Source organism: Petromyzon marinus, unplaced genomic scaffold, assembly GCF_048934315.1.
Source record: "Petromyzon marinus isolate PM22_M1 ecotype Great Lakes invasive population unplaced genomic scaffold, UKy_Petmar_22M1.pri1.0 PM_G_Scaffold_252, whole genome shotgun sequence".
Classification (NCBI taxonomy): domain Eukaryota; kingdom Metazoa; phylum Chordata; class Hyperoartia; order Petromyzontiformes; family Petromyzontidae; genus Petromyzon; species Petromyzon marinus.
In genome coordinates this window covers 86533-111289 of record NW_027422820.1, presented here as the reverse complement: position 1 = coordinate 111289, position 24757 = coordinate 86533, and the positions used below count along the sequence as shown (strand labels likewise).

At 44.4% G+C, this 24757-nt stretch overlaps 2 protein-coding genes across 4 annotated transcripts; one reads left to right on the top strand and one right to left on the bottom strand.

Annotated features, from left to right (window-relative positions):
• Nucleotides 1-52: 52 nt before the first annotated feature.
• LOC142913417 (hydroxylysine kinase-like) lies at nt 53-8999 on the top strand. Of its 2 annotated transcripts, none has more exons than XM_076060962.1 (5): nt 53-820; nt 3822-3922; nt 5333-5513; nt 6663-6978; nt 7654-8999. In XM_076060962.1, exons 1-5 carry the CDS (start codon nt 496-498, stop codon nt 7826-7828), a joined length of 1098 nt encoding a protein of 365 aa, XP_075917077.1. In that variant the 5' UTR covers nt 53-495; the 3' UTR covers nt 7829-8999. The 2 variants fall into 2 exon arrangements, with proteins under 2 accessions (XP_075917077.1, XP_075917076.1); XM_076060961.1 differs by having other exon boundaries at nt 3822-3964.
• Nucleotides 9000-15507: 6508 nt separating this feature from the next.
• LOC142913416 (speckle-type POZ protein-like) lies at nt 15508-24286 on the bottom strand. Of its 2 annotated transcripts, none has more exons than XM_076060959.1 (8): nt 24174-24286; nt 23486-23607; nt 23151-23302; nt 19812-19939; nt 18852-19029; nt 17387-17442; nt 16832-16954; nt 15508-15808 (listed from the first exon to the last, which is right to left on the bottom strand). In XM_076060959.1, the coding sequence occupies exons 1-8, from the start codon at nt 24249-24251 to the stop codon at nt 15653-15655; spliced, it is 993 nt and encodes a 330-aa protein (XP_075917074.1). In that variant the 5' UTR covers nt 24252-24286; the 3' UTR covers nt 15508-15652. The 2 variants fall into 2 exon arrangements, with proteins under 2 accessions (XP_075917074.1, XP_075917075.1); XM_076060960.1 differs by lacking the exon at nt 24174-24286 and adding an exon at nt 24034-24121 and having other exon boundaries at nt 15510-15808.
• Between the last annotated feature and the right edge of the window lie 471 nt (nt 24287-24757).

Genomic DNA, 24757 nt, shown 5'->3' with positions numbered 1-24757 from the left:
TTATATCTGACATGTTTAAGTGGTGCTTTTCTGTTCGGTGAAATGTGTTGCTATTAAATGTGATGCGAGCAAAGAGACTTGTTTATTGATCGCTGATCGATCGATTGACTTCATGGCCGAGCGGTAGCGCGTTGCAGATGTTTGTGGTACGAGCCCCACGACCACCCCGGTTAACGCTGTGGGTGTATGAACTGTAAATATTGCGGACTGTCTGCTTCACAGTCGGATGCTAAAGATCTCGGAGATGTAATTTAAATCAGTAGTATGCCACGTGTGTCGGCACAATTCTGTAAATGCGACAACTACTGTGGGCTGTCCGTGAAGCGTAGCGCCTCCAGGGTGTAGCCTCGTGTGTACGCTGAGCTTGTTTCGCACCGTACGTAGCCAACCGTGCTCATCGGAGGCGCCTTGCGCTGCACGAATGGAGCGGACGCCAACGTGCACTTGCAAAACCCAAAAGCTTTTTGATTGCCCTCGTTTTGTCCGTTGAAGACGATGCAAGCCGCGCTGCAGGACGATGGCCGCGAGCACGAGAAGCCGTGCCTCAACGAGTCCCGCGCGGCGGAGCTGGTGGAGCGCCTCTACGGGGTGAGCGTGGCGGGGGTGAGCCCGCTGGCGAGCTACGTCGACCAGAACTACCGTGTGCTGGCGCGCGACGGTCGCCAGTTCGTGCTCAAGGTCACCAACACGCGGGACAGCCAGCGGCCGCAGCTGCTCGAGGTGCAGATGGCCATGATGAGTTTCCTGCGGGAGAGGGGCTTCCCCATGCAGGAGGTGGTGGACAACGTCAGCGGGAAGATCATGTCGCTCGAGAACATCGGTGAGCTGCGCCCGCGTGGGTCCCGGGAGCAGAGACATTGGAGAAGAGATGTACGTAATACTAAATCTTGTTCTACTTGATGTGCATCTCCATCTCCCTTTGTCTCCCCCTACATGCTAAGGCCTCGGCACAGAGACCCTATCTCTCTGTGCTCCGTACGTTGTGTCTCTCTTTGTGTCTCTGTATGAACTCCCTTCTACTTAGGTGTCTGTATATATATCTGCGGTTCTGTGTTTCCTCTCTCTTAAATTTAGCTCTTCTATGCCTGATGATGATTGCTTGCGTTGCAATCGAAACGTCGTATGCTATTATGTAATTTTATTATTATTATTTCTTATTTCTACGTGAATTTACCGAAAAAACCAAAGAGTCATTCCTGCAGTCACGAAAGTGACAAATCAAGTTTAATAGATGTACAGTGCAGTACAATTGATTTTGCTGCAACTGAACTCTGGCCCCCACAACATAGCACCACGCAGCAGCCTGTGATGCCTGTTTAATGCACGATTGTAACCCATAGAAGCCCTAATCCAGGCTCAACCTGCTTAGCTTTCAGATCTTATGATAGGGCACATTCCAGGTGATTTAGTCATAGGCTGATAGTAATCATACGAACACAGCATTGGTTTATACTTGCAAAGACAACGATCAATATCCGAGCATGAGGCGGTGGTATAATACTGGGTCTCACTCCACTGACGATAAGTGATGTAAAAGGATCGTACTTTTTAGTTTTTGTGAGGTTGGTGGATGTAACGCACTGCTTGTTGGTACTGGCCCAAGGTCCACATTGTGATATTTTGTAAATTCTTCATATATATATAAAAAAAAACAATGTTTGGTGTGTGGGATGAAACTGGAATGACTGCTCACAGCAAAGCCACACGGACGAGACGATAACATCTGTGGTGAGAGATCAGAAGCACACTTGCTGTTTTCTCATCTACTGACCTGCAGGTTGGTAGATATAATGTTTGTACAGTTCACCGACGCCGCCATTCGCCAACTGCACAGTGTGTTCCACCTCCCCACACCTCCGATGAGCACGGTTGGCTACGTACGTATGGTGCGAAAGAATTTCAACATACTTACGAAACCTAAATCGTAATTTTTGTTTCTGCTTATCTTCCCACGAGACCCTGAGAAGCAAACGTCAAACTCTTTGCATCGAGTTCCGGATTTGCTGACAAGGGGAACACGTCAAACCAAAACCATGTATTACATGAACAAGCATAGACGGGAAAGATATGTCACAAGTGATATATTGTAGAGATATGAGAGAGATTTATTCATGATAAAGGTTTTTGGGTGAGATCACGTTATTTATAAATGTGTCATAACCCTCCACCACCCGACACAGCCAAACAGTAAAAAATGTGTCACGTTGACAACACATAAAAGAGTTCACTACTTTAGCCCACCGGTGTGATGAAGAGTGAATCCACAACATTTACAATATTTGAATACGACGTTTCGCTGGTAATTACATCCAGCATCATCGGGCAATTCGCCAGAATGGTTAAGCCCTCACTTGCTCCCGGTCTTAAATAGAGCAGCAGGGTGATGTCATCATTTAACTCATTCAGAGAGAGATTTAATCAGAAATATGATATTTATATGGAAGAGATAGGAGAAAGATCTATCCGCAAGAGGAGAGATTTAGAGAAATGCAAACATGTCGATACAGAGCTTATCTCTCCCCCACACCCACTCCGGCCTCCTGCATCGCATCACTTCTATTAATATTATTATTGTAATTATCATCGTTACACTTGTTTTCACAGCAGAGCCTCACTGAGTATCGGGAGGGTCTTGTCAAACTTTTCAGTTGGGGGGAGGGCGCGGGGGCGACGGTTGTCGTGTGTAATTTCAAGTGAGTATTGCTGACTGAGACATGTACTTAATTAGTTCTTGTAAGGCGTGGCGGGATAGTTGTCCTGTAGACCAGAATGAATTAATTTTGGTGGTTCGGGCTTGGCCCACGGGCTGTAGTTGGGACAACACTGGGCTGCTAAACATTTGTAAAGCAAAGTGCTTCATAGCTCATCGGATTCCTCCAGTAAAAGTACATATTCTGATTATAATGCCTGGGCTAGCAGCGCTCCTTTAAACCCAGGCTCGGGGTTCATCGCGTGAGCTGACATCGCCGCCCAACGCCGTGTTTGGAATGCGAAGATCACGGAATGCCGCTGACCCTTATATTTACGTGATGGAACGAGCGATAAAAGTCGCCTCCTGATGCAGATGGGGCCCCCATTCACCCTGCTCCTAAGTAATTTGCTCAAGCTGAACCCAGGGAATTCAGCTAGACTCGTGGTGCTGACGTATCCATTCTGGCCCGAACCTGGGCGAATTGCCCCCGGTTCCGGCCAGCGTGCGCTAAGGCGTTAGGGTTGCGTGCCACGTTGCAACTTTGGCGGATGCCTTACGCATGGGTGTGGTGAGGTATTATTCCTCTCAAATGCTTTATTTAGCTACAGCGGTTTAGACAACAAGGCCATATAGGAATGCGAATTTCGGAATGCGTTCTTGTTATTAATTTCTGCGTTAATAGTATCGTGAAAGAAAGTCATGAGGAAAAAATCACTCCAATTTACTATTGTTGGGGGGGGGGAACAGAAATACTCGATTCAAGTTGCTTGAGAGATTGGCGTTTTAAAGACTACACGAATTTTATGTGCGTTATATATGGGACTTAGCACGTTCATTATTGTTATTAACCATTTAATGCTGAGCAGCAAATTGTCGCTTAATTTCCTAAAAAAAGAATAGTAGCCTTGGCTATCAGTTGAGCAATTCATCAGAGACCCTGTGTAGTATAGCACGTGGGTAGTAAACACAGGGCGCAAAGTGGTGAGTTGACACTTTGGCCAGACCTTGGAGGTTCCGATATCAGCTTCCAAACAGCTTTTTATGTTCCAGCAAAAGGAAGCGACGGTGAGATTTCACTAACCGTGGTGACCTCTTGACCTCGGTGGCGACTCCTGCTGTGAATTCTCAGACTGCGGCGAAGGAGAGAAGGAGTTCAACGTGCGGCTGCTCACGTACCTGCCCGGCGTGCCGCTGTCCAGGGTGCTGGCAGATGGCAGCCTGTACTACCAGGTGGGCAAGCTGGCAGCGAGCATCCACCAAGCCCTGCAGCAGGTACGAGCGCACGAGCGCCTCTTGACAGGTGACGTGAGACTGCAGGGATTCATATTCTTGTTGCTTTCGGTAAAGTCACCACGTAGAAGGGAAACAATAAAATAATAAAAAATATAAAACAATAACATTCTCACGACGTTTCGACTGCAACACAAGCAATCGTCATGAGGTGTGAAAACCACAACAAGGAAATTAAAAAAAAAATTCTTGTTGTGGTTTTCACACCTGATGATGATTGCTTGTGTTGCAGTCGAAACGTCGTGAAAATTCTATTGTTTTATATTTTTATTATTTTATTGTTTCCCTTCTACGTGACTTTACCGAAAGAAACAAGAATATGAGAATATTCGCCAAAGTAAAGAGGCAAAAAAGAAATAACTCGCAAATTACTTCATTGGGAAATGCGGAGCGATAGTTTCCCCAACCCCTTACTGCGACAATCTTAAAAAAAAAGTCTTGAGTCTCGGCGAGCCTTTTCTCTCGGTAAGCAAGTGTAATGTGACGTAACGAGCCCACTCGCTCAGAACGTACGCAGCTGTTCATAATTAGCAATGTGAGAGTCCTTCCAAGTGATCGAATGGCTGGTTTTCAAGCAACGTATTTTTGTTTCCCCCCCCCCCAAATTTTATTCCAAGCGTCGGGGTGGAGCGGTGGCGCAGTTGTGCGCACACTGCGCTACGAACCCGGCCACCTGAGTTTTATTTCCGGCCACGCCTAACATTCGTGGCAAGTGATATCTGAACCAGTCCTGCCCACCCCCCCTTGTCCTCTATCCTTCACCAACCTACACTGACCAGTTTGGCGAAGTATGGTCAAACACCCTACATGACCAACACTGAATACGGCAGTGCCTTGATAAGGGCTGTATGAGTTGTGCTAATTGGTGCCATGTCATGAGATGGAAAAAAACATCTCATTCTGTGCATCACCTCTGGTTATAGAATGGCCCGCAGAAGGTGATCTCACAAAACTACTTCTCAGATCCATTCAAGTGTCCTGTTACTCACAAATACCAATCAAACATTTGCCAGCCGCACGCAGGACTTGGGCAAGGATTCATACTCTTTGGTTTTTTCGGTAAAGTCACGTAGGTAAAACTATAAAATGATAGAATTTTTAAAAATGTAGTTGTTTTTTCATTTATTCTTTTATTTTATAGTTTTACCTACGTGACTTTACCGGAAAAAAAAAAACAAAGAGAAAATAATAAGTCAAGGAGAACATCTTTTTTGAAACGAAGACTATCCTTTGCTAGCTTGACGTTTTGCTGCCTTTAACTTACATGTGTACTCAACTGGCCAATGCGATGTTAATCTCGTATTGCATTTTTTGTCATCTTACCGCCTTCGTTTTTAAACATCTGCATAGTTTGAGCACCCGTTCCTGCACTCCCTGCAACGAGACGATTTCATCTGGAACCTGTCAAACACCCACCTGCTCGAGCCCTACCTCTTCACTCTGGACGGCGACCCCAACCAGGGTCTGGTCAGGGAGGTCATCGCCAAGTTCCGCGAGGAGATCCAACCCAACCTGCACAAGTTTACCAGATGTACGCTCGCCTCGCAGCTTCACCCGGGACGTAGCTCCATGCCTCAGGGGGCGAGGGGCGCTTCAGGCCACCGACGAGGCCTTGAAGCCACGACGGGTGCCGCGTACGTGTGTACGTTGAACTTCTTTCGCACCGTACATAGCCAACCGTGCTAATCGGAGGTGCGGGGGAAGGACAACAAACTAAACACAAAAAATCAGTTCAAAAATAAATTAGTGTTCAATCTAGGTTTAAAAGTGCATAGCTCCAGTGCCTTCCTAATATCGGAAAGAAGAGCTTTTCAGACGGCCGCAGAAGTGCATCTGAAAGCGCGCGATGCGGTGACCGTCTTTGTTTGTTCGATGGTTAGCCAAAAGCCGCTGCGAGGATCACCCGAATTCGCGTGATGGTTTATGCTGCTTGACGAGATCAGCAAGGTATTGTGATTCATTTGTGGCAAGCATTTTCTTTGCAATGTGCTTTACGTGATTACTTTTACCCAGCATACACAGATGCATTACAAGGCATGCATGTAATGGGGGACACTCGCACAGACACTGATCACAGGTGAAATCAAATGACAGGGTTATTACATTCAGACGCTACTGTATATAAATCATAATTGTAATTTCTACCAAATCATTTTTCAATGGATGCTAAATTGTGTTCAACAGTTTTTGTTACACATATCCTCATAATAATAATGTACAGCCCTTTGTCAATGCACTATCTGGACGAAGGCATTCCCAGGCTGTGTAGGGTCATGGGGGTTGTTTTGCCTCCTTCACCATGCTGGTCGGTGAGGAGGTAGGTAGGATCCCAGGACTGGTTCAGATATCAGTGATGTTCTCCATGGCCGGGAATCAAGGGCTCGTGATGCGGTGTGCATACCACTACACACCGCTCCATATCTTGCCCCCGTGCAGGGTTGTACGACGCTGGTGGGTTATTGTAATTCTGTGCCTTTGAAGGCAGGAGAAGAAGTCGGTGATTCACTGAGACTCTGCGGGGGCCGTTCTTAGACTCGCACACGCGGCTTGCGCAACACCAATCGTGCGGCCGGAATAAAAACGGCACGGGCACGAACGATGACGACGGCGACGAGGGGAGGACGGTCAACAATAAAAGACAACGGACGAAATCAAATTCGACGTTTCCCCCTCGCCGCAGGCATAATCCACGGTGACTTCAATGACGACAACATCCTGGTGCAGGAGGTGGCCGCGGGAAGCGAGCAGCAGCAGCAGCAGCAGCAGGGGCCCAAGTCGGCGGAGGGAGCGCCGCGGCACCGCGTCTCCGGCATTGTGGACCTCAACTCGATGATGTTCGGCTACCACGTGTACGACCTGGCCATGGCCATCATGTACATGATGGTGGAGAGCGGAGAGGCGATGGAAGCCGGGGGTCACGTCCTGGCCGGCTACGAGAGCGTGCAGGCCCTCACCGAGGACGAGAGGAGGGCCGTTTACTTCCTGGTGGCGTGCAGGTGAGAGCGGAGGTGGGGAGGGGGGCCGGGGCAGGTCGGGTCGGGTCTGCCCGGATCGCCGTTGGCCGCATCGGGAAACGTTGGCTTCAAAAACCTGTGGCGGTTGCGTAACGAGAATTAATCCAGGTCTGGCGAGAATCCGATAAACTCGATGATTGTGCGGCAAAAAAAACACACGTGCTTTATTATTTATTTAAAGCTCTTCATCAGACCAATGATGAATGAAGGTCTTGCCAATGCCATGTCGATCGTCGCGGTGGTTGACCATACTTCACCATGCTGGTTAATGTGTATTGGTGAACGGGGGGGATCAGTAACAGTTTAGACATAATAATGCTGATTACCATGATGTTGCTAACAGCACTTCTACGGATGCTGCTGATGGTGATGATGATTATAGAAAAGACACTCATAGCAATGTTGTTTACGATCATGTTGCTGATCACGCTGCTGCTGCTGCTGCTGGAGACGAGGAAGATGAAGACGGCGACTTTCCTTCTGCTGGCACTTCTGCTGCTGACCACGAGACTTGATCCAACTATGGCTGCGATTCCTGGACGCTAAAATCCCAGCCGATCAACAAGTCGGCAGCAAAAACCCTCTTGAATAACAAACGATATTAACCGTCACGACAGCAACGGCGACAACAACAACATGGTCTACTTTTCCCCGCAGGTTCTGCCAGTCGCTGGTCATGGCCCGCTACACGATCCTGCGATACCCGCAGAACGCCGACTACCTGCTGATAACGGCACGCACCGGCTGGGTGAAGCTACGCGAGCTCTGGACCAGGGGCCTGGAGGACATGCAGAGGCTGTGGTCCGATGTTGCGGCACGGTACAGAAACTAGAACCGCGGTGGAGATCAAGACGGACGGCGAGGAGAGAGAAGGGGGAGTTTGGGGTGGGGGGGGGCCCACCGTGAGACACGTCCTCCCACTCGCCCCACCGGTACCTCCCGAGGCTTCGCAAGGAACCGGTTTCAACTTGAACGTGGCGCCGTTGGTTTTGGACACGTGCGATCTTTGAATACGGAATCTGAAAAATGTGAATTGCTCATGCCAGGCACTTAATGCATAGGGGAGGTTTTTCGTGGCTTCAGGTTAGGAACGTATTGTTGCTGCATCCAGCGCTGTTGACAAAACGGCGTTCACATGCGCATCCGTGGGTGATAATAATAAAATAGTACTGTCAGAATATTTGTTTCCCGTTCATTTACTCAGGAAATCCTGACTGTTTCTGAGATTTTGTATTCATGAAGTTCCAGCGTTCAGATGTTCGACCAATTCCTTTGTAGCTTGTTTGGCTCGTGAGAGGAAACCGGAGTAACTCGGAGATTACCTGTGCATACGAAAGGTGGTGGGGGGGGGGGGGTAACACTCGACAACTGCATAGATGTTTTATATTTTTATTATTTTATTGTTTCCCTGCTACGTGACTTTACCGAAAGAACCAAGAATATAAAAAGCGTTACCGTACACCGACATCTGTTGGCCAACTTGCAGCGCAAGGCCTAAAACGTCTGCTTTTCCCAGACAGTCTTCAAATTAAGCACTCAACCCAGGCTCTTCCCCGGTTGAGCTTCAAAGATCTGACGAGATTTGGTGCATTCTGGGTTAATTTTGTTATTTTGTGAGTTGCAGTTGCATTCAGATATTTTTTTTATCTAAACTACAGTTGACCTTAGAACCCTCAGACATGGGCGTGGGGAGTCCTGGCCTCGTGAAAGATCAGTCGACTTTCTTGCGTTGCCATGACCTTCCACTCGGCGGACTTTGGGAACGGTAGTGGGGTGGGGGTGGTGGGTGTTTGATGATTTTGCTGTAAAGGTTTCCTCTACAAAAGTGGGACACTCCTGGGTTTTGCCACCAAGTACTAAGTCATGTTTTGCAGAGGGGTCAAATACTTATTTCCCTCATTAAAATGCAAATCAATTTATGAAATTTTTGACATGCGTTTTTCTGGATTTTTGTTGTTGTTATTCTGTCTCTCACTGTTCAAATAAACCTACCATGAAAATTATAGACTGATCATTTCTTTGTCAGTGGGCAAACGTACAAAATCAGCAGGGGATCAAATACTTTTTTCCCTCACTGTAAGTTCGATTACAGGGAATGACTATAACATGAATTGAAAGCGATATCTGGACCCCTTCAAACAAACCGCATTGACCAGTGTGGTGCAGTATGGTCAAGTAACCCATATAATATGGGGAAAGGCATCATCCAGCAGTGGATTGATCTGAGGCTGTGAAAATTGGCTAAGCCTCGAACGCAGATGCACCACGTATACACTGCCGCCTCCTGTCTTATGCCATTACCGACGAGAATGTTGCCCTCTCATACTAAATTAAAACTTTTTTATTTTACCAGGGCCCACTGAGCTGTAAAGCTCTTTTTTTTAGAAGCGACCTGGCCACAAATGATAGCTCAACGAAGTGGCTTATCGTGTGAAAATTTCTAGCAGCCAAATACTCCAAACACATGCTTCTGAATTGGGAGGGAAAAACCGGAGGACTCGGAGAAAAAGCCACACGATCAAGGGGAGAACATCCAAATATACAGCAGCAGGCATCAGTCGAGATCGAACCAACGACCTCCTGTATACCAGGCGAGGTAGTTAACATCTGGCCACTGTGCTTGCAGCCCATCTTACCCGAGTGAATGTGAGCTTGCATTCTGTGCTCTGGTAACCCGTAATTGTACACAAGCGAGAGTGAGAAAGTACACCGTCAGTTTTTCAGGTCGCCCTATCCGATGAGAGCGATCAAACACAATGTGCGATTCTCAGAGACAGCAATAATATAATCCCATTCCTCTAGAATTACTGTCAGCTGTGCCCCTATGATAGGAAAGGTTATGCCACTCTTCAGAGGTATGGGGTGCTCTCCTTTCCTTCTCACCTCATCTATGCCAACCATGTCACGATGTATTTATTTCAATTGTGCCTCTCGTTCGCCAGTCTGATTCTTCAGCTTGTGTACGTCTTGTATCGAGTAGGTGGTGTGGCCAACACCACGCCAAAGGGGTCGTCCATAAATGACGTCACGCACCTGGGGGGGGGGGGGGTCAGACATTTGTGACGATGCGTGACGAGGGGGGGGGGGGTGAGAAATGTGACGTCACATCAAAATGCGCAACTTTAAATAAATATAGACAACACGCTCCACTTAATTAAATAGACTTGTTAATAAATGTTTTCTCCTACAACATCAGAGTGCAGCGGCACAATAAATACGCACTACAATGACAATAGTTTAAAGCGATTTGAAGCATGTTTTATCTTTTTTTTTGGGGGGGGGTCAGACATTTGTGACAATGACGAGGGGGGGTCAAAAATCGTCCAAAATCGCGTGACGTCATTTATGGACGGCCCCAAAGCCGCTTTTGTCGCCCCAATGCTGACGTAATCCACAGCACACCAGGTACTCATTTAAGTCTGAGCCGACATAATTGAGGCCCAGGAAGTCACCGTTGTGACCACATACACACGCACGAACATTCGCCAATGCGTCATCATCGCCACTCCGATCATTTAGCGGCCGACGACAACGACGACGACGACGATGTCTGGGGCCGCTCTACCCGATGCAAGGATTCTGCCGACGGCTAAAGGCTCCTCCTCCCGTGCGCCTCTGGCGATGCCCCCCGAACAGCGCTGTGCCGAGATGGCTGCGTCAACGGCGGGCGCTGCGCGGCTCCCTGGCGTGTGCACCTGCAGGGACGGCTACTCGGGGCTTCGTTGCCACAAGCGTACGGCCACCATCTGCTGCTGCTGCTGCCGCCTCTCAAATCCCCGCCGTCAACTCTTCGTAGAGAGATTGGGGGGGGGGGGGGGTATCCGATCGGGATTTCCTTGGCATTTTTCCATCCAGTCCTCTGCATTCTCAAACTGAAGTTTGTGGGCCAGTCTTCCACGGTCCATTCGCATCTCCCATTAGTCGCCATTGAAGTGTAAATTGGACCGTATCGCTGCATTGTATTGCAGGCTGCTGATTTTGTGGGAAGTGAAAAGTGGGCCGCAGAAAGGTGTATCTACTGGCTTTACGAAACACCTGTTGTAGCCTATAGTTACCTGTGTACTAGAGGACATCGAAAGAACGGGTCAACTCCTTGGTAGGTCGGTAAGCTGTACAATGTGGTTATTTATATAAGCATCGTGTCTATCTGTTGATTTGAGAGCTGGAATCGAGACATTCTTCCATATAAGCTGGTATGCTTGATTTGTCACATCGTGTTCCCTGAGATATCACAAATAGTGGCATCAAATGACTGCATCTAACAGAGAAATCCATGTTTAGAAGTCTGTCTCCTTCCTGTTTTATTTCCTCGTAATGATGAATATTTCAAATTTTCAGATTCAGGTTAATGTATCAAGATGCGTTAAAATTGTGGGGAAGATATGTGACCGTTAGTCATTATACCCTGGTCAATGCAGGTTGGTGAGGAAACTCACCCGACGTGGATAACCACACACCACTTGCACTCAGATGACCCCAACCACTCGGGACTCAAGCAGGTACACGGATAGCACCGGGAGGTCTTCATCCAGCTGTGGATTGATCGTGGTCAATGATGACATTCAATGTTTAAGGTGTAGTAGCGGTGCAATTGTTAGCGCAATGCACTATGAACCCAGCAGCGACTCAAGTTTGATTACTGATCACGGATGACATCAGTAGCGAGTGATATCTGAACTAATTCTGGGCACCTACCTGTCCTTCACCAATCCACACTGACCAATGTGGTGAATGATGGTCAAACAACCCCCATGGCAGAAACATCGTGGTGGAGGAATTTATCCAGCAGTGGATCGACAAAGGTCTTCACATTTAAATAAAATGTTTAGTGCCAAGCGATTGGACTACACATTTTAATTCTAGATTTAAAGCTTTCGTGACTGCTAGGATCCATACTCTTTGGTTCTATTGGGTAAAGTCAGCGCTGTCCTCCAGACAGTCTTGTCCCTTCACCTGATGAAGGCCGCTTGTGTTGTGGCCGAAACGTAGTGAGTTTTTGTTATGTTATTTTCACCTACGTGACTTTACCCAATAGAACCAAAGAGTACTACACATTTTACCCAGCAGAATGGCGGTGATTATCGCACGCGCAAAACGAAATCGTCTCGCAAGTTCACAGTGTCACATTGTGCGTCTTCATTCTTTGTGCCGTCTGCCTTTTGCTCAGGCCAAGCGCGACATCCCGTGTAGTCACGGCGCTGTCACTGATCACCAATCGATTATATAATTACTGCACCTGAATGAGTTAAATGAAGACGTCACCCTGCTGCTGCTCTATTTAAGACCGGGAGCAAGTGAGGGCTTTACCATTCTGGCGAATTGCCCGATGATGCTGTATGTAATTACCAGCGAAACGTCGTATTCAAACTGTAAATGTTGTTGATTCACCCTTCAACACAGCGGTGGGCTGATGTAGTGAACTCTTTTGTCTTTTGTCAACGTGACACTTTTTTTGCTGATTGGCCGTGTCGGGTGGTGGAGGGTTACGACACATTTATAAATAACGCGATCTAACCCAAAAACCTTTATTATGAATCACGACACTAATTACACCATAACTAGCTACGTGTCCACCAGGCTAACTACACTAATTACACCGTAATTAGCTACATAACCACCAGGCTAACTACACTAATTACACCGTACCTAGCTACGGAACCACCAGGCTAACTACAATAATTACACCGTAACTAGCTACGTGACCACCAGGCTAACTACACTAATTACACCGTAACTAGCTATGTAACCACCAGGCTAACTACACTAATTACACCGTAACTAGCTACGTGACCACCAGGCTAATGACACTAATTACACCATAACTAGCTACATAACCACCAGGCTAACTACACTAATTACACCGTAACTAGCTACGTGACCACCAGGCTAACTACACTAACTACACCGTAACTAGCTACGTAACCACCAGGCTAACTACGCTAATTACACCGTAACTAGCTACGTGACCGCCAGGCTAACTACACTAATTACACCGTAACTAGCTACGTGACCACCAGGCTAACTACACTAATTACACCATAACTAGCTACGTCACCACCAGGCTAACTACACTAATTACACCGTAACTAGCTCCGTAACCAACAGGCTAACTACACAAATTACACCGTAACTAGCTACGTAACCACCAGGCTAACTACACTAATTACACCCTAACTAGCTACGTCACCACCAGGCTAACTACACTAATTACACCGTAACTAGCTACGTCACCACCAGGCTAACTACACTAATTACACCGTAACTAGCTCCGTAACCACCAGGCTAACTACACGAATTACACCGTAACTAGCTCCGTAACCACCAGGCTAACTACACTAATTACACCGTAACCAGCTACGTAACCACCAGGCTAACTACACTAATTACACCGTAACCAGCTACGTAACCCCCAGGCTAACTACACTAATTACACCATAACTAGCTATGTCACCACCAGGCTAACTACACTAATTACACCGTAACTAGCTACGTCACCACCAGGCTAACTACACTAATTACACCGTAACTAGCTCCGTAACCAACAGGCTAACTACACAAATTACACCGTAACTAGCTACGTAACCACCAGGCTAACTACACTAATTACACCCTAACTAGCTACGTCACCACCAGGCTAACTACACTAATTACACCGTAACTAGCTACGTCACCACCAGGCTAACTACACTAATTACACCGTAACTAGCTCCGTAACCACCAGGCTAACTACACGAATTACACCGTAACTAGCTACGTAACCACCAGGCTAACTACACTAATTACACCGTAACCAGCTACGTAACCCCCAGGCTAACTACACTAATTACACCATAACTAGCTATGTCACCACCAGGCTAACTACACTAATTACACCGTAACTAGCTACGTAACCACCAGGCTAACTACACTAATTACACCGTAACTAGCTACGTAACCACCAGGCTAACTACACTAATTACACCGTAACTAGCTACGTGACCACCAGGCTAACTACACTAACTACACTGGGAGTAGCTACAACGGACAGGACCCCAGCTTGGGTCCAAGTCCACGTGTTGGTGACTCTTCACGGACGTCGAATGTAGATCTTCAGGATGACAACAGCAACTCTGGGGAACCCAGCTTATATCCTCCGTGGCCGTGGCTGGCCCCACCCTTGGCCACGACCACCTTCTAGAATCCTCGAGCAGGATCTCGCCCCGACACGTGACCACCCCTAGCCCCCCCACTTGGGGACCCTGTGTAGACTTTACCAGTCACGTGTTCTCCGGGGTCAACCCGAGTGCCATGGCCTAAAGTAACCCGATTCCATGGCTGACACTCTCACACCCCATCCTGTAGGGGTCGGCAATGCACACCTGAGCGTGGTGTCACTCAGCGCTATGACTCAGCGCTCACAGAGCCCCTCTAGGGCCAGCACGACACCCGCATACAAGTGGTGTCCACGATGTGAGTACATCGCACACCGTGCCCCTCTAGTGCCGGCATTACACAGCGACGTCTGCGACGTCAGTACATCTGCATTCCTCTTTCCATCCCAGAGTAACTCTCAGCATGCACCGCTCCACGCTTTTTTCCTAAATACTTTTCAGCTTTTGTTCCATGTTCTTGTTTGATAATTCTTATTTATCACCGGTGCTATGGTATAAGCCATGGTCCTTGTGTATTCTTTTCTTACACCGAGCACTCCATCCATGCTTTGTTATACGCAGGATACACGACTGCAATATTATCTTTGTCAGTCTTCAAACTCGCGCAATCATAGTACTCCTGTTCTAGTCAATGCATAAGCTGTCTGTGCAATGAAAAATCAATCTGAAAAGTTTACCTCTTGAATTAAGGCCTTATATGGCTTGGCACATTCTTATCTTTCAGAACTGATTGTTCTCTATACCACTATCTGTAACCTTGAGTACACAGACACTGGACGAATACTCATCCTTCATGTTAAGGTAGACATTGCAGGGTTTTAGACCATTCTGTTTTTACTTAACTAAACAATTGAACCAAATTGTCCTGCCACCTAGGGACAATCACATCGAACGTTTTATTTTACACTCTCTCAATTGGGATATGTCGTGGTGTTTATTAGGTTGTAGTTTTCCACTTTTTCTACATATGTACTTGTTTATAGAGTTGTAGATGTATAGATGTAGCACTATATTACATGGTAAAGTTAATTTGGCCACCTTTTTGTGAAAGTAAACATATTTGCTTAAATTAACATTATTTTCAAAGCAGAGGAAAGTTGGTAGTCTGATGCAAAGTCTTCACGGTTGTTTGCATGGAGGCCACAGGTAAATAACCGCACCGTGCAGCCCAAGTTTTCCTGGTCATAGATGTTCTTTGCCTGCCACCGTTAAGTCTGTTTGAGACGCTTGCATGGAGGTCCCAGCTGTGGAGACTGGGCCGTGGCCAAGGCACGGAAAGCATCCACAACCAGGTGAGGGCGAGACAGAACCATGGACTTCCAGCCCGCCGTCTCCATTACGTCCATCGCATGACTGCAAGTACAAGTCAGGGTTAAGCGAGCTCCTAATAAGCAGTGTCTATAAGGATTGGGGCAAACGGTTAGTCTCCATTAAAAGGGACTGTAATGCAAATTGCCATGTAAGCATCATCAATGTTACGCAGCTCAGTGACAGTCACACTCTCACTAGACTTGCCTGTTTATTATGAAGTCAATGGCCCGGGCCTTCAACTGCTCTGCACTGTGCAAATCGGCCAAGATCAAAGTCTCTGCAACATTTTCCACCGACAAGTTTGTGCATAGTGCCTCCTCGCACATCACCTTCAACCTCTCTAATGCATACTTGAGAAAAGTAAAAACAAAGTGCAATTTCAGCATTAAGAACACTATTTTCTCTACCTATTTCGCTTGTATAACATTCCCTCACCCCATGAACTACTTTATAAACGCAGTATACAGCAGTCAAATGTTTGAGAATTTTCTTAAAACATGGCATCAACCTTTCAGCATATTTATGTTTTAAGTCATGTATTTATTGATCTCTACTATAATTAGGGGTCCTTGTCCTAAACTTTATTATATTGGTTACAAAGTCATGCAAATTACAAAGGAGGTGAGATGTTGTTTTCCAAGAGCTTAAAGAGTTTGGTTGTTAAGCTGATAAACAATGCAACTGCAAGCCACCATATTTCAACTCTAGCAGAATATTAAACTTTAATGAACAAAGCTTGAACATGCGACTTTATACGATTTGTATTCTTATTTCATTACAATCGCTTTAGGAACTATTGAATATGATGTTCCAGAAGGGAGAGTAATGACTCTTAACTGATTATCTGGCAGATCTTCAGGAACAGCAGGATATCCGTTTCCTTAATAAAAGTATATTTGTTCCAATTTATTTCTATACAGCCATGCCACATCAAACAATCTATTAAAACACGTCCCTTTATTTTATTACTAATTGTATCAATTGTTAATGTGATTAACAAAAACCCCTCAATACAAGAACACACAGCCAAATGGTTGCACTTAGGATAAAAATGCTGCATGTGAATGCACTTCAATGCACACGTACTAGCCTCTAGCATGGACTAATACCAGTTTGACATTCAATTCAATTGTGAAATTGCATGACAATTTATATTTTTTGTTGAAAATTCAATCATCTCCCAGGACATCAATTCCAAAACCTGAAAGCACTAATGTGAACATCTACATCAAATACATTTGCTATTCATATTATTTGTGACACGGGCTTTAGAAAATACCTAAATGCTGTTTTAATTTCACTTGCGACCTACAACTGCATACCGATACATCACAAGGTGGTGCGATCTCATGTTAATATTTTAAGCGTGTAACCTTGTCAGCAGCGGCCAGCAGCTCATCAGCCATCTTCTCCAGGTTTGGAGCCCTTCCCGTATAGACAAAACTCATCATTTCCTTGAACACGTCAGGCTCCACATCATTAATCTCCACTCGATTCTGCAAGGTAGCAACACAATATATTCAAATTAACTTCGGCATATATTGGGAGACGAAAATATAGCATTCAATTAAATAAAATAAACATCCGTTATATCTACACAACACATGTAAAGTGGCTCCATTAAAGTTGTATTCAACTTGCCGATGACTATTTATTGCGCGTAATAAATCCATTCTTGACACACATGCAATGGCCTTCTGTGAAATGTTGAATAAAAAATAGCTATAAAATACAATCTAACATTCCCTCGTAATGAATACTTTTTGATAATAAATAGGCAATGCGCCAAAAGAGTTACTAGGGTAATAGTTCAACATTTGACAGCACTCTCAAGAGATACTTATCAACCGATCCATTGTGACAAATGCACCTTGGAAATGTATGATCACAGTATTAATGTGCTGTATTAAGATTGCATTTAAAGATACCTTTTTGCTCTCTTCCATTTCATGTTCAAACATAGCATTAAAAACAAGTGACCGACCTGAAAAAGGTAAAGCAACTGTTAACAAATACAGTAAAACCTTGGATTGCGAGAATAATTTGTTCCGGAAACGTGTTTGTAATCCAAAGCACTCGTATATCAAAGCACTCGTATATCAGTTGTGATCACGTGACGCTAGGCAGACAAAGCGTATACGTACTACTCGTATTGCAAAACCTCACTCGTTTATCAAATTAATATTTATTAAAAAAATTTGCTCGTCTTGCAGAACACTTGCAGACCAAGTTACTCGCAATTCAAGGTTTTACTGTACAGTGAATTGGAAAAACACCGGAATGTGGTACAGACACATTTAGATGTTATATCTAGAGATCAATTAATCTAGATACAAAAGAGGTAAAATCCAGATCCATATTTTATTTCATATGGCATATCCATTACAGATTTGGCAAACATGGACGCAAATAAATGTCCAAATTAGAGGCTCAAAACCTACACCATAACTGCATTGTGAAAAATTAATTCCTGCACAACAACGATATAGTGAAGTAAATAAAAACGGAATAAAAACTTTAGCAACAGGCTAATTAAATATGTTTATCTCTCACACAATACAATATTACATTTATATATGTAGTGACATCGCGAATGTCACTGTGTAATGCCGGCTATAGAGAGGCACGGCGTGCGATGAATTAACATCGCGGGCACCACGTGGATGTGGGTGCAGTACCGGCCCGAGAGGGGCATGGTGAGCGCTGTCTGACAGTGCTGAGTGGCACCACGCTCTGCGTGCGGTGCCGACCCCTACAGGATAGGGTGTGAGAGTGCTGGCCATGGGAATGGGGTTACCAAGGGCCATGGCACTTGACCACGAAGGACACGTGACCGGTAAAGTGTACACAGGGCCCCCAGGTGGGGGCTAGGGGTGGTCACGTGTCAGGGCCGGGAACCCGCTAGAGGATTCCAGAAGGTGGCCGTGGCCAAGGGCGGAGCCACCCTCGCCACAGAGGATAAAAGCCGGGTCCCTGAGAGGGACCGGCTGCTGTTGTTCATCCTGAAGAATATACGTCCTACAAGAGTCACCAACACGTGGACCCGGACCCCGGCCAGGGTCCGGTCCGTCGTAGCTAATTCCCGTGTAATTAGTGTAGATAGCCTGGTGGTCCACCACCATAGGTTGTTCATGTGTTAAGGGGTAGTACCCCGTGTGTCGGTTGAAGAAGTGCGTCTGTGACTCAGTTGAATTCACTACACATATTTACTGATGTATCCTTTAACAAAAAGCATTACAAATTGACGTAAGCATTTGCCAGTGTTAGTTAATAAAATTCAATGTAAAACAGGAAATGGCTGTAGTTGATTACCCCAAACTAATTACAGTATCATTAATTATATGGTTCTATTGTACACTAAACGACGCATGTGTTGCTTGTTGTGGCACAGACCTGCCAATACGGCCTTGTGGGCTTTAAACTCCTGGCCACCAACACGAAGCAGGCAGTCAGTGAAGCGGGAATTGTCCCAGATCTCCCCGAAGTCAACTGCCAGCCGGCAATCTGGTACTTTGAATGTACTCATGCTGGATTGACCAGAAATGTTCACGGAATCCTGCACCACACTAACCTGCATAGACATCAACCAGCTTTGAGAAGGCATTTGATGATTTTTTTTTACAAATCCTCACTTAACTACACATTTTGCATGAAGATGTAGGCTTTGGTTCAATCAAGCAAACAAATCTGCAGACATCCTATATCAGAACAAGTGTTGTGAATAATGCCAAAATAGAGGTCCGTGAAATGTTTTTCATATGAATCAATTTTCATTCTATATTTTTGTCAAGTTATTTTACACTGTATAAACAGTTTAAACAGGTAGTGAGGCCCCTAATTATGGGTTTTGCACAACAACAGAGGAAGTGAACAGCTCTTCTTGATGTGCTTCCTTTCATTATCAAAAATGCTTGTATTTTGTAAAGTATTTTAAAGGTAAAAAATATAAATCTGGCTGATTAAAAGGACCCCCCTAAGGACAAGTAACATTTACATCAAACTGGCTGATGTCCGAGAATAGGAAAAGGAATTCATGTGGCGACATTTAAACAAAACACTTTATGTAATACCTGACATTCTAGTTTATAAAAATGTCAAGGTTTAAATATAAACACTATCCAGAGGGAGAAAACCAAAAAAAAAATACGCTTGATTATTTAATTGTTGTGCTATGTTAACTCTAGCACCAGTGGAGGAAAAACGTGCTTGTAAAACTCATGTTAACAATTTCCTTGTATGGAACAGGGAAAGTAATTATTACAATCTTCAATTAAGTAGAATATTGACTCCAACTGTGCAATTGTAATGACTAAAATAGAAAATTACACATTAGCTGCAGCATGTCATACTTACTTCACCAAAGAGTGTCAGTTTGTTATCTGGAAGCAAGCTATTAGATTCATCAAGCAAAAAATCTCTTCGAATGAATTTTTTAAATCCCCAGTCTTTTCCTTGGAAAAAGCGGTATGCTCGCGGGCTCTCTGTAAAAAAATAGATTTCAAACAATACTCACCAGTTCTTACAATAAACGGTGGTAATTTCATGTAATGGGAAAAAAAAAAACTTAATTCTATTTTCAAAGTGTAAAGACAGCAATGTATTCTAAAGCCCTGCGCCACGGTGGCAGTCAACTACCTCGCCTGGTATATAGGTCATGGGTTCGATCTCAACCCTGATGCCTGTATATTTGGAATCTGCATGTTCTCCTTGTGGTTGCATGTATTTTTATCCAGGTCTTCCGGTTTTTCCCTCCATATTTATAAAAATCCAGAGTATGTGGCTATACATTTCCTCACAATAAGCCATCTCGTTAAGCTATCGTTTGTGGCCGGGGCACTTCTGAAAAAGAGCTATGTACAGTGAGGGAAAAAAGTATTTGATTCCCTGCTGATTTTGTACGTTTGCCCACTGACAAAGAAATGATCAGTCTATCATTTTAATGGTAGGTTTATTTGAACAGTGAGAGACAGAAAAACAACAAAATTCAGAAAAACGCATGTCAAAAATGTTCTAAATTGATTTGCATTGTAATGAGGGAAATAAGTATTTGACCCCTCTGCAAAACATGACCTAGTACTTGGTGGCAAAACCCTTGTTGGCAGAGGCCAGACGTTTCTTGTAGTTGGCCACCTGGTTTGCACACATCTCAGGAGGGATTTTGTCCCACTCCTCTTTGCAGATCTTCTCCAAGTCATTAAGGTTTCGAGGCTGACGTTTGGCAACTCGAACCTTCAGCTCCCTCCACATATTATCTATGGGATTAAGGTCTGGAGACTGGCTAGGCCACTCCAGGACCTTAATGTGCTTTTTCTTGAGCCACTCCTTTGTTGCCTTGGCCGTGTGTTTTGGGTTATTGTCATGCTGGAATACCCATACAGGACCCATTTTCAATGCCCTGGCTGAGGGAAGGAGGTTCTCACCCAAGATTTGACGGTACATGGCCCCGTCCATTTTCCCTTTGATGCGGTGAAGTTGTCCCGTCCCCTTAGCAGAAAAACACCCCCAAAGCATAATGATTACACCTCCATGTTTGACAGTGGGGATGGTGTTCTTGGGGTCATAGGCAGCATTCCTCCTCCTCCAAACACGGCGAGTTGAGTTGATGCCAAAGAGGTCCATTTTGGTCTCATCTGACCACAACACTTTCACCCAGTTGTCCTCTGAATCACTCAGATGTTCATTGGCAAGCTTCAGACAGGCATGTATATGTACTTTGTTGAGCAGGGGGACCTTGTGGGCGCTGCAGGATTTCAGTCCTTCACGGCGTAGTGTTACCAATTTTTTTCTTGGTGACTATGGTCCCAGCTGCCTTGAGATCATTGACAAGATCCTCCCGTGTAGTTCTGGGCTGATTCCTCACCGTTCTCATGATCATTGCAACCCCACGAGGTGAGATCTTGCATGGGGCCCCAGACCGAGGGAGATTGACAGTTCTTTTGTGTTTCTTCCATTTGCGAATAATCGCACCAACTGTTGTCACCTTCTCACCAAGCTGCTTGGCAATGGTCTTGTAGCCCATTCCAGCCTTGTGTAGGTCTACAATCTTGTCCCTGACATCCTTGGAGAGCTCTTTGGTCTTGGCCATGGTGGAGAGTTTGGAATCTGATTGATTGCTTCTGTGGAAAGGTGTCTGTTATACAGGTAAGCTGAGATTAGGAGCACTCCCTTTAAGAGTGTGCTCCTAATCTCAGCTCGTTACCTGTATAAACGACACCTGGGAGCCAGAAATCTTTCTGATTGAGAGGGAGTCAAATACTTATTTCCCTCATTAAAATGCCAATCAATTTATACAATTTTTGACATGCGTTTTTCTGGATGTTGTTGTTGTTATTCTGTCTCTCACTGTTGAAATAAACCTACCATTAAAATTATAGACTGATCATTTCTTTGTTAGTGGGCAAACGTACAAAATCAGCAGGGCATCAAATACTTTTTTCCCACACTGTAGCTCAGTGGGCCTTGCCTGGTAAAATAAAAATAGTTCAGTTTAGCTTTTAACTTCAAGGTAGATGAAAATCAGACCTGGATTTAAGTGTATGAAGATATAGTTCATATGGATTAGTTGAATGTGTTTGTGTATTAATAATGCTTGTCTTTGTAAACATGGTTGTGTGACGTGAGTTACATGTTAACATTACCAAAGACAACACCAAAGCAAATAATAAGAAAAAAACATGAAAGTTTAAAACAAAAAGATAGATTTAGACTCTCAGAAACATGTTAATAGCCTTAGCAAAGCACAGTAAATGTATGGATGTCATCACTTAAAATAGTTATCGCGCATTTAAAGAGTATCCTGAAAGTAATAAGGCAATTATAAAACAAACAATATGAACCACTAAAGCAAGGTAAAGGAGAAGTGTGAAATGGGATGAAAATGCCAACCTTTGTAAAACCACCAGAAATGAATAAAAAAAATGGATGAGAATACAAACAAAAATAATGAAGTTGTAATAAATAGTGAGTGCAAGCAGAAAAAATAAAGCCGTCACTTGATAAATTACAATGGAATAACACATGGTGAAGATTGTAAAACTAGGAAAAGAAATGTCCGTGAATGACAATGTCCAGGTACACTAAGCAAAATAAAATTATTATTGGAGGGTCAATATCATGGAAAACACAAAAAATATGTATAATGGCAACTTCTGAACGTGGAACAGGATCAAGAGCACTTTTGGAAAATGAATTTGATAATGAAAAGTTGCAATGTGCTACAGGATGAAAGATTCCAATCTAGTGCATATTACCTACTATGAAACACTGATTACAAATAGAAACACTGACAAATGGAACAAAACTAAAAAGTACACAAAGCGTGGAGAGAAGTATGTTGAGAATTACAGTGAGAAACTGAAAGAGGAACACGTTGGTCAAATCAAAACGGCAAATTAGAGACATCATATTCACTGTTGTAAATATAGATTGGGCTTGGACAGGACACATCGCTAAATGGGATGGTTGATGGATGAGACTAGTGGTCGAATAGGAAGAAAAGTAGAGTACATGCCCAAGACGATGTCAAACGTAGACAAGGAGATATTAGATCAGCTCATGTGAAGGATGAGGGATGGTGTTCGTAAGGTTTATAAAATGTTTCCAGCAGTCGATAAATAATGGCTGATTATGATATAATCCTGTTACCAAATACACATATGACGTGAATTGATACTTAAATACAAGTAGTTTCACCCATAGCCTTGGTTTCCTCTCCCTTGGCATTAAGAATAGAAATCTTGAACTTGGCGTAGACTTCACTCTTGGGACAGCTGACCAATAACAAGTACAACGAGAGGTAATCTTTGCTCTCTCCGTCAAAACCCTCGGGGTTTATGCGTAGGCACCTGATTGAACATATGAACAAGACATGGTCGTTAATATTAGGTGTGTATGTACGCGCAGACTATATTACTAAAACAATATAGTATGAACTAAAACATGCACTATGCAAAATTGTTCTAGTAAAGCACCTCCGTGAGCATTGTGATTTTTTTTTAATGTCATAAAATAGCCAGAATTTACTGTACCATTTCAATGTATCATTGGTGCCTGCTGAAAATGTAGAACTCTTGAGAACTTGGCCCATTTCTTCACGACAGAAGCTGAAATTGTTGATGGTCCACATATAAGAGAACTTCACGACCTTAACCTGAAATACACGAGCACATAACAGCTATAAAGCTCATTCATTACCATAAATACATGACCATTGACAAACCCTCAAGTATTTCACCCACACATCTGAATATTGTGCTCAAAAAACACAAACTGTCTATAAGGAAAGAAACATTACTGTAAATGAAAGGGTCTTATTAGTGTTCTGGGATTACCTTGCATGTTCATTACTGCACAGCGTTGACACAACAAGTCTCAACATGTCATAGATTAGAGTGTGCAATAAAAGGCCTTTTTATTTTTTTTATTTGATAAAAACTGCTGCCCCTTTTGTAAAAACACACGACCAGTCAAAATCAGAGACAATTATCTAGTATAATGTTGTTAGTGCAATTCTATGAACTTTGCAATCTGATGTACAAAAATAGCCTGTACAATGATAATCCATAATTGCACTTACACATAATTATGAAACCATTTTGGATGGCTTTGCGACGAACAAAAACCGTGTAAAAGTTAAATGCATTAGCCATGCGCATACTTTGACCGGCACAAGATGGAGACCCGTTGAATGTGATTGGCCACAGGGGAACAAGTTACCTGTGTGTAGCACCAGCTTTCTGCGATGGGCGCATTGGACATTTCAGACGGAGGTGGGGGGCTCGGGGCCCTGGACATGTTTGCATTGAATGCGAGGGAAGTGACATCATCAGGTGACATTAAGAGGGAAGTGACATCATCAGGTGACATTAAGCAGGAAGTGACATCATCAGGCGACATTAAAAGGGAAGTGACATCATCAGGCGATATTAACATGTAAGTGACATCATCAGGCGATATTAACATGTAAGTGACTACGAGATTACGAGTTAAATGTTCTTGCTGTGGTTTTCACACCTGACGATGATTGCTTGTGTTGCGGTCGAAACGTCGTAAGAATTTTATTGTTTTAGATTTTTTATTATTTTATTGTTTCCCTTCTACGTGGTGACTTTACCGAAAGAACAAAGAATATGAATCGCTGCAGTCACGGAAGATTTAAATAATTAAATAAACCACAAGAGATTGTGTCGCGTGCAAAAGAGAGTCGCGTAACCGATCACTCAGGAGTGGGACCTGCGCCTTTAGTGGCACCCCGACGTGAAACGAGCACACGGCACCAACTGTCCCCACTTCCTGAAACG

Bases quoted from the DNA above. Each gene is read 5' to 3' on its own strand.
- LOC142913417 (XM_076060961.1), top strand. From the start codon at position 496: ATGCAAGCCGCGCTGCAGGACGATGGCCGCGAGCACGAGAAGCCGTGC. The intron at 5,514-6,662 runs GTACGCTCGCCT...CCCTCGCCGCAG, and splicing joins CCTGCACAAGTTTACCAGAT to GCATAATCCACGGTGACTTC. The intron at 6,979-7,653 runs GTGAGAGCGGAG...TTTTCCCCGCAG, and splicing joins TACTTCCTGGTGGCGTGCAG to GTTCTGCCAGTCGCTGGTCA.
- LOC142913416 (XM_076060959.1), bottom strand. From the start codon at position 24,251: ATGTCCAGGGCCCCGAGCCCCCCACCTCCGTCTGAAATGTCCAATGCG. The intron at 19,030-19,811 runs GTAAGTATGACA...ATGTCTATGCAG, and splicing joins AACTGACACTCTTTGGTGAA to GTTAGTGTGGTGCAGGATTC. The intron at 15,809-16,831 runs GTTACACGCTTA...ACTTTTCTCAAG, and splicing joins TGCTGGCCGCTGCTGACAAG to TATGCATTAGAGAGGTTGAA.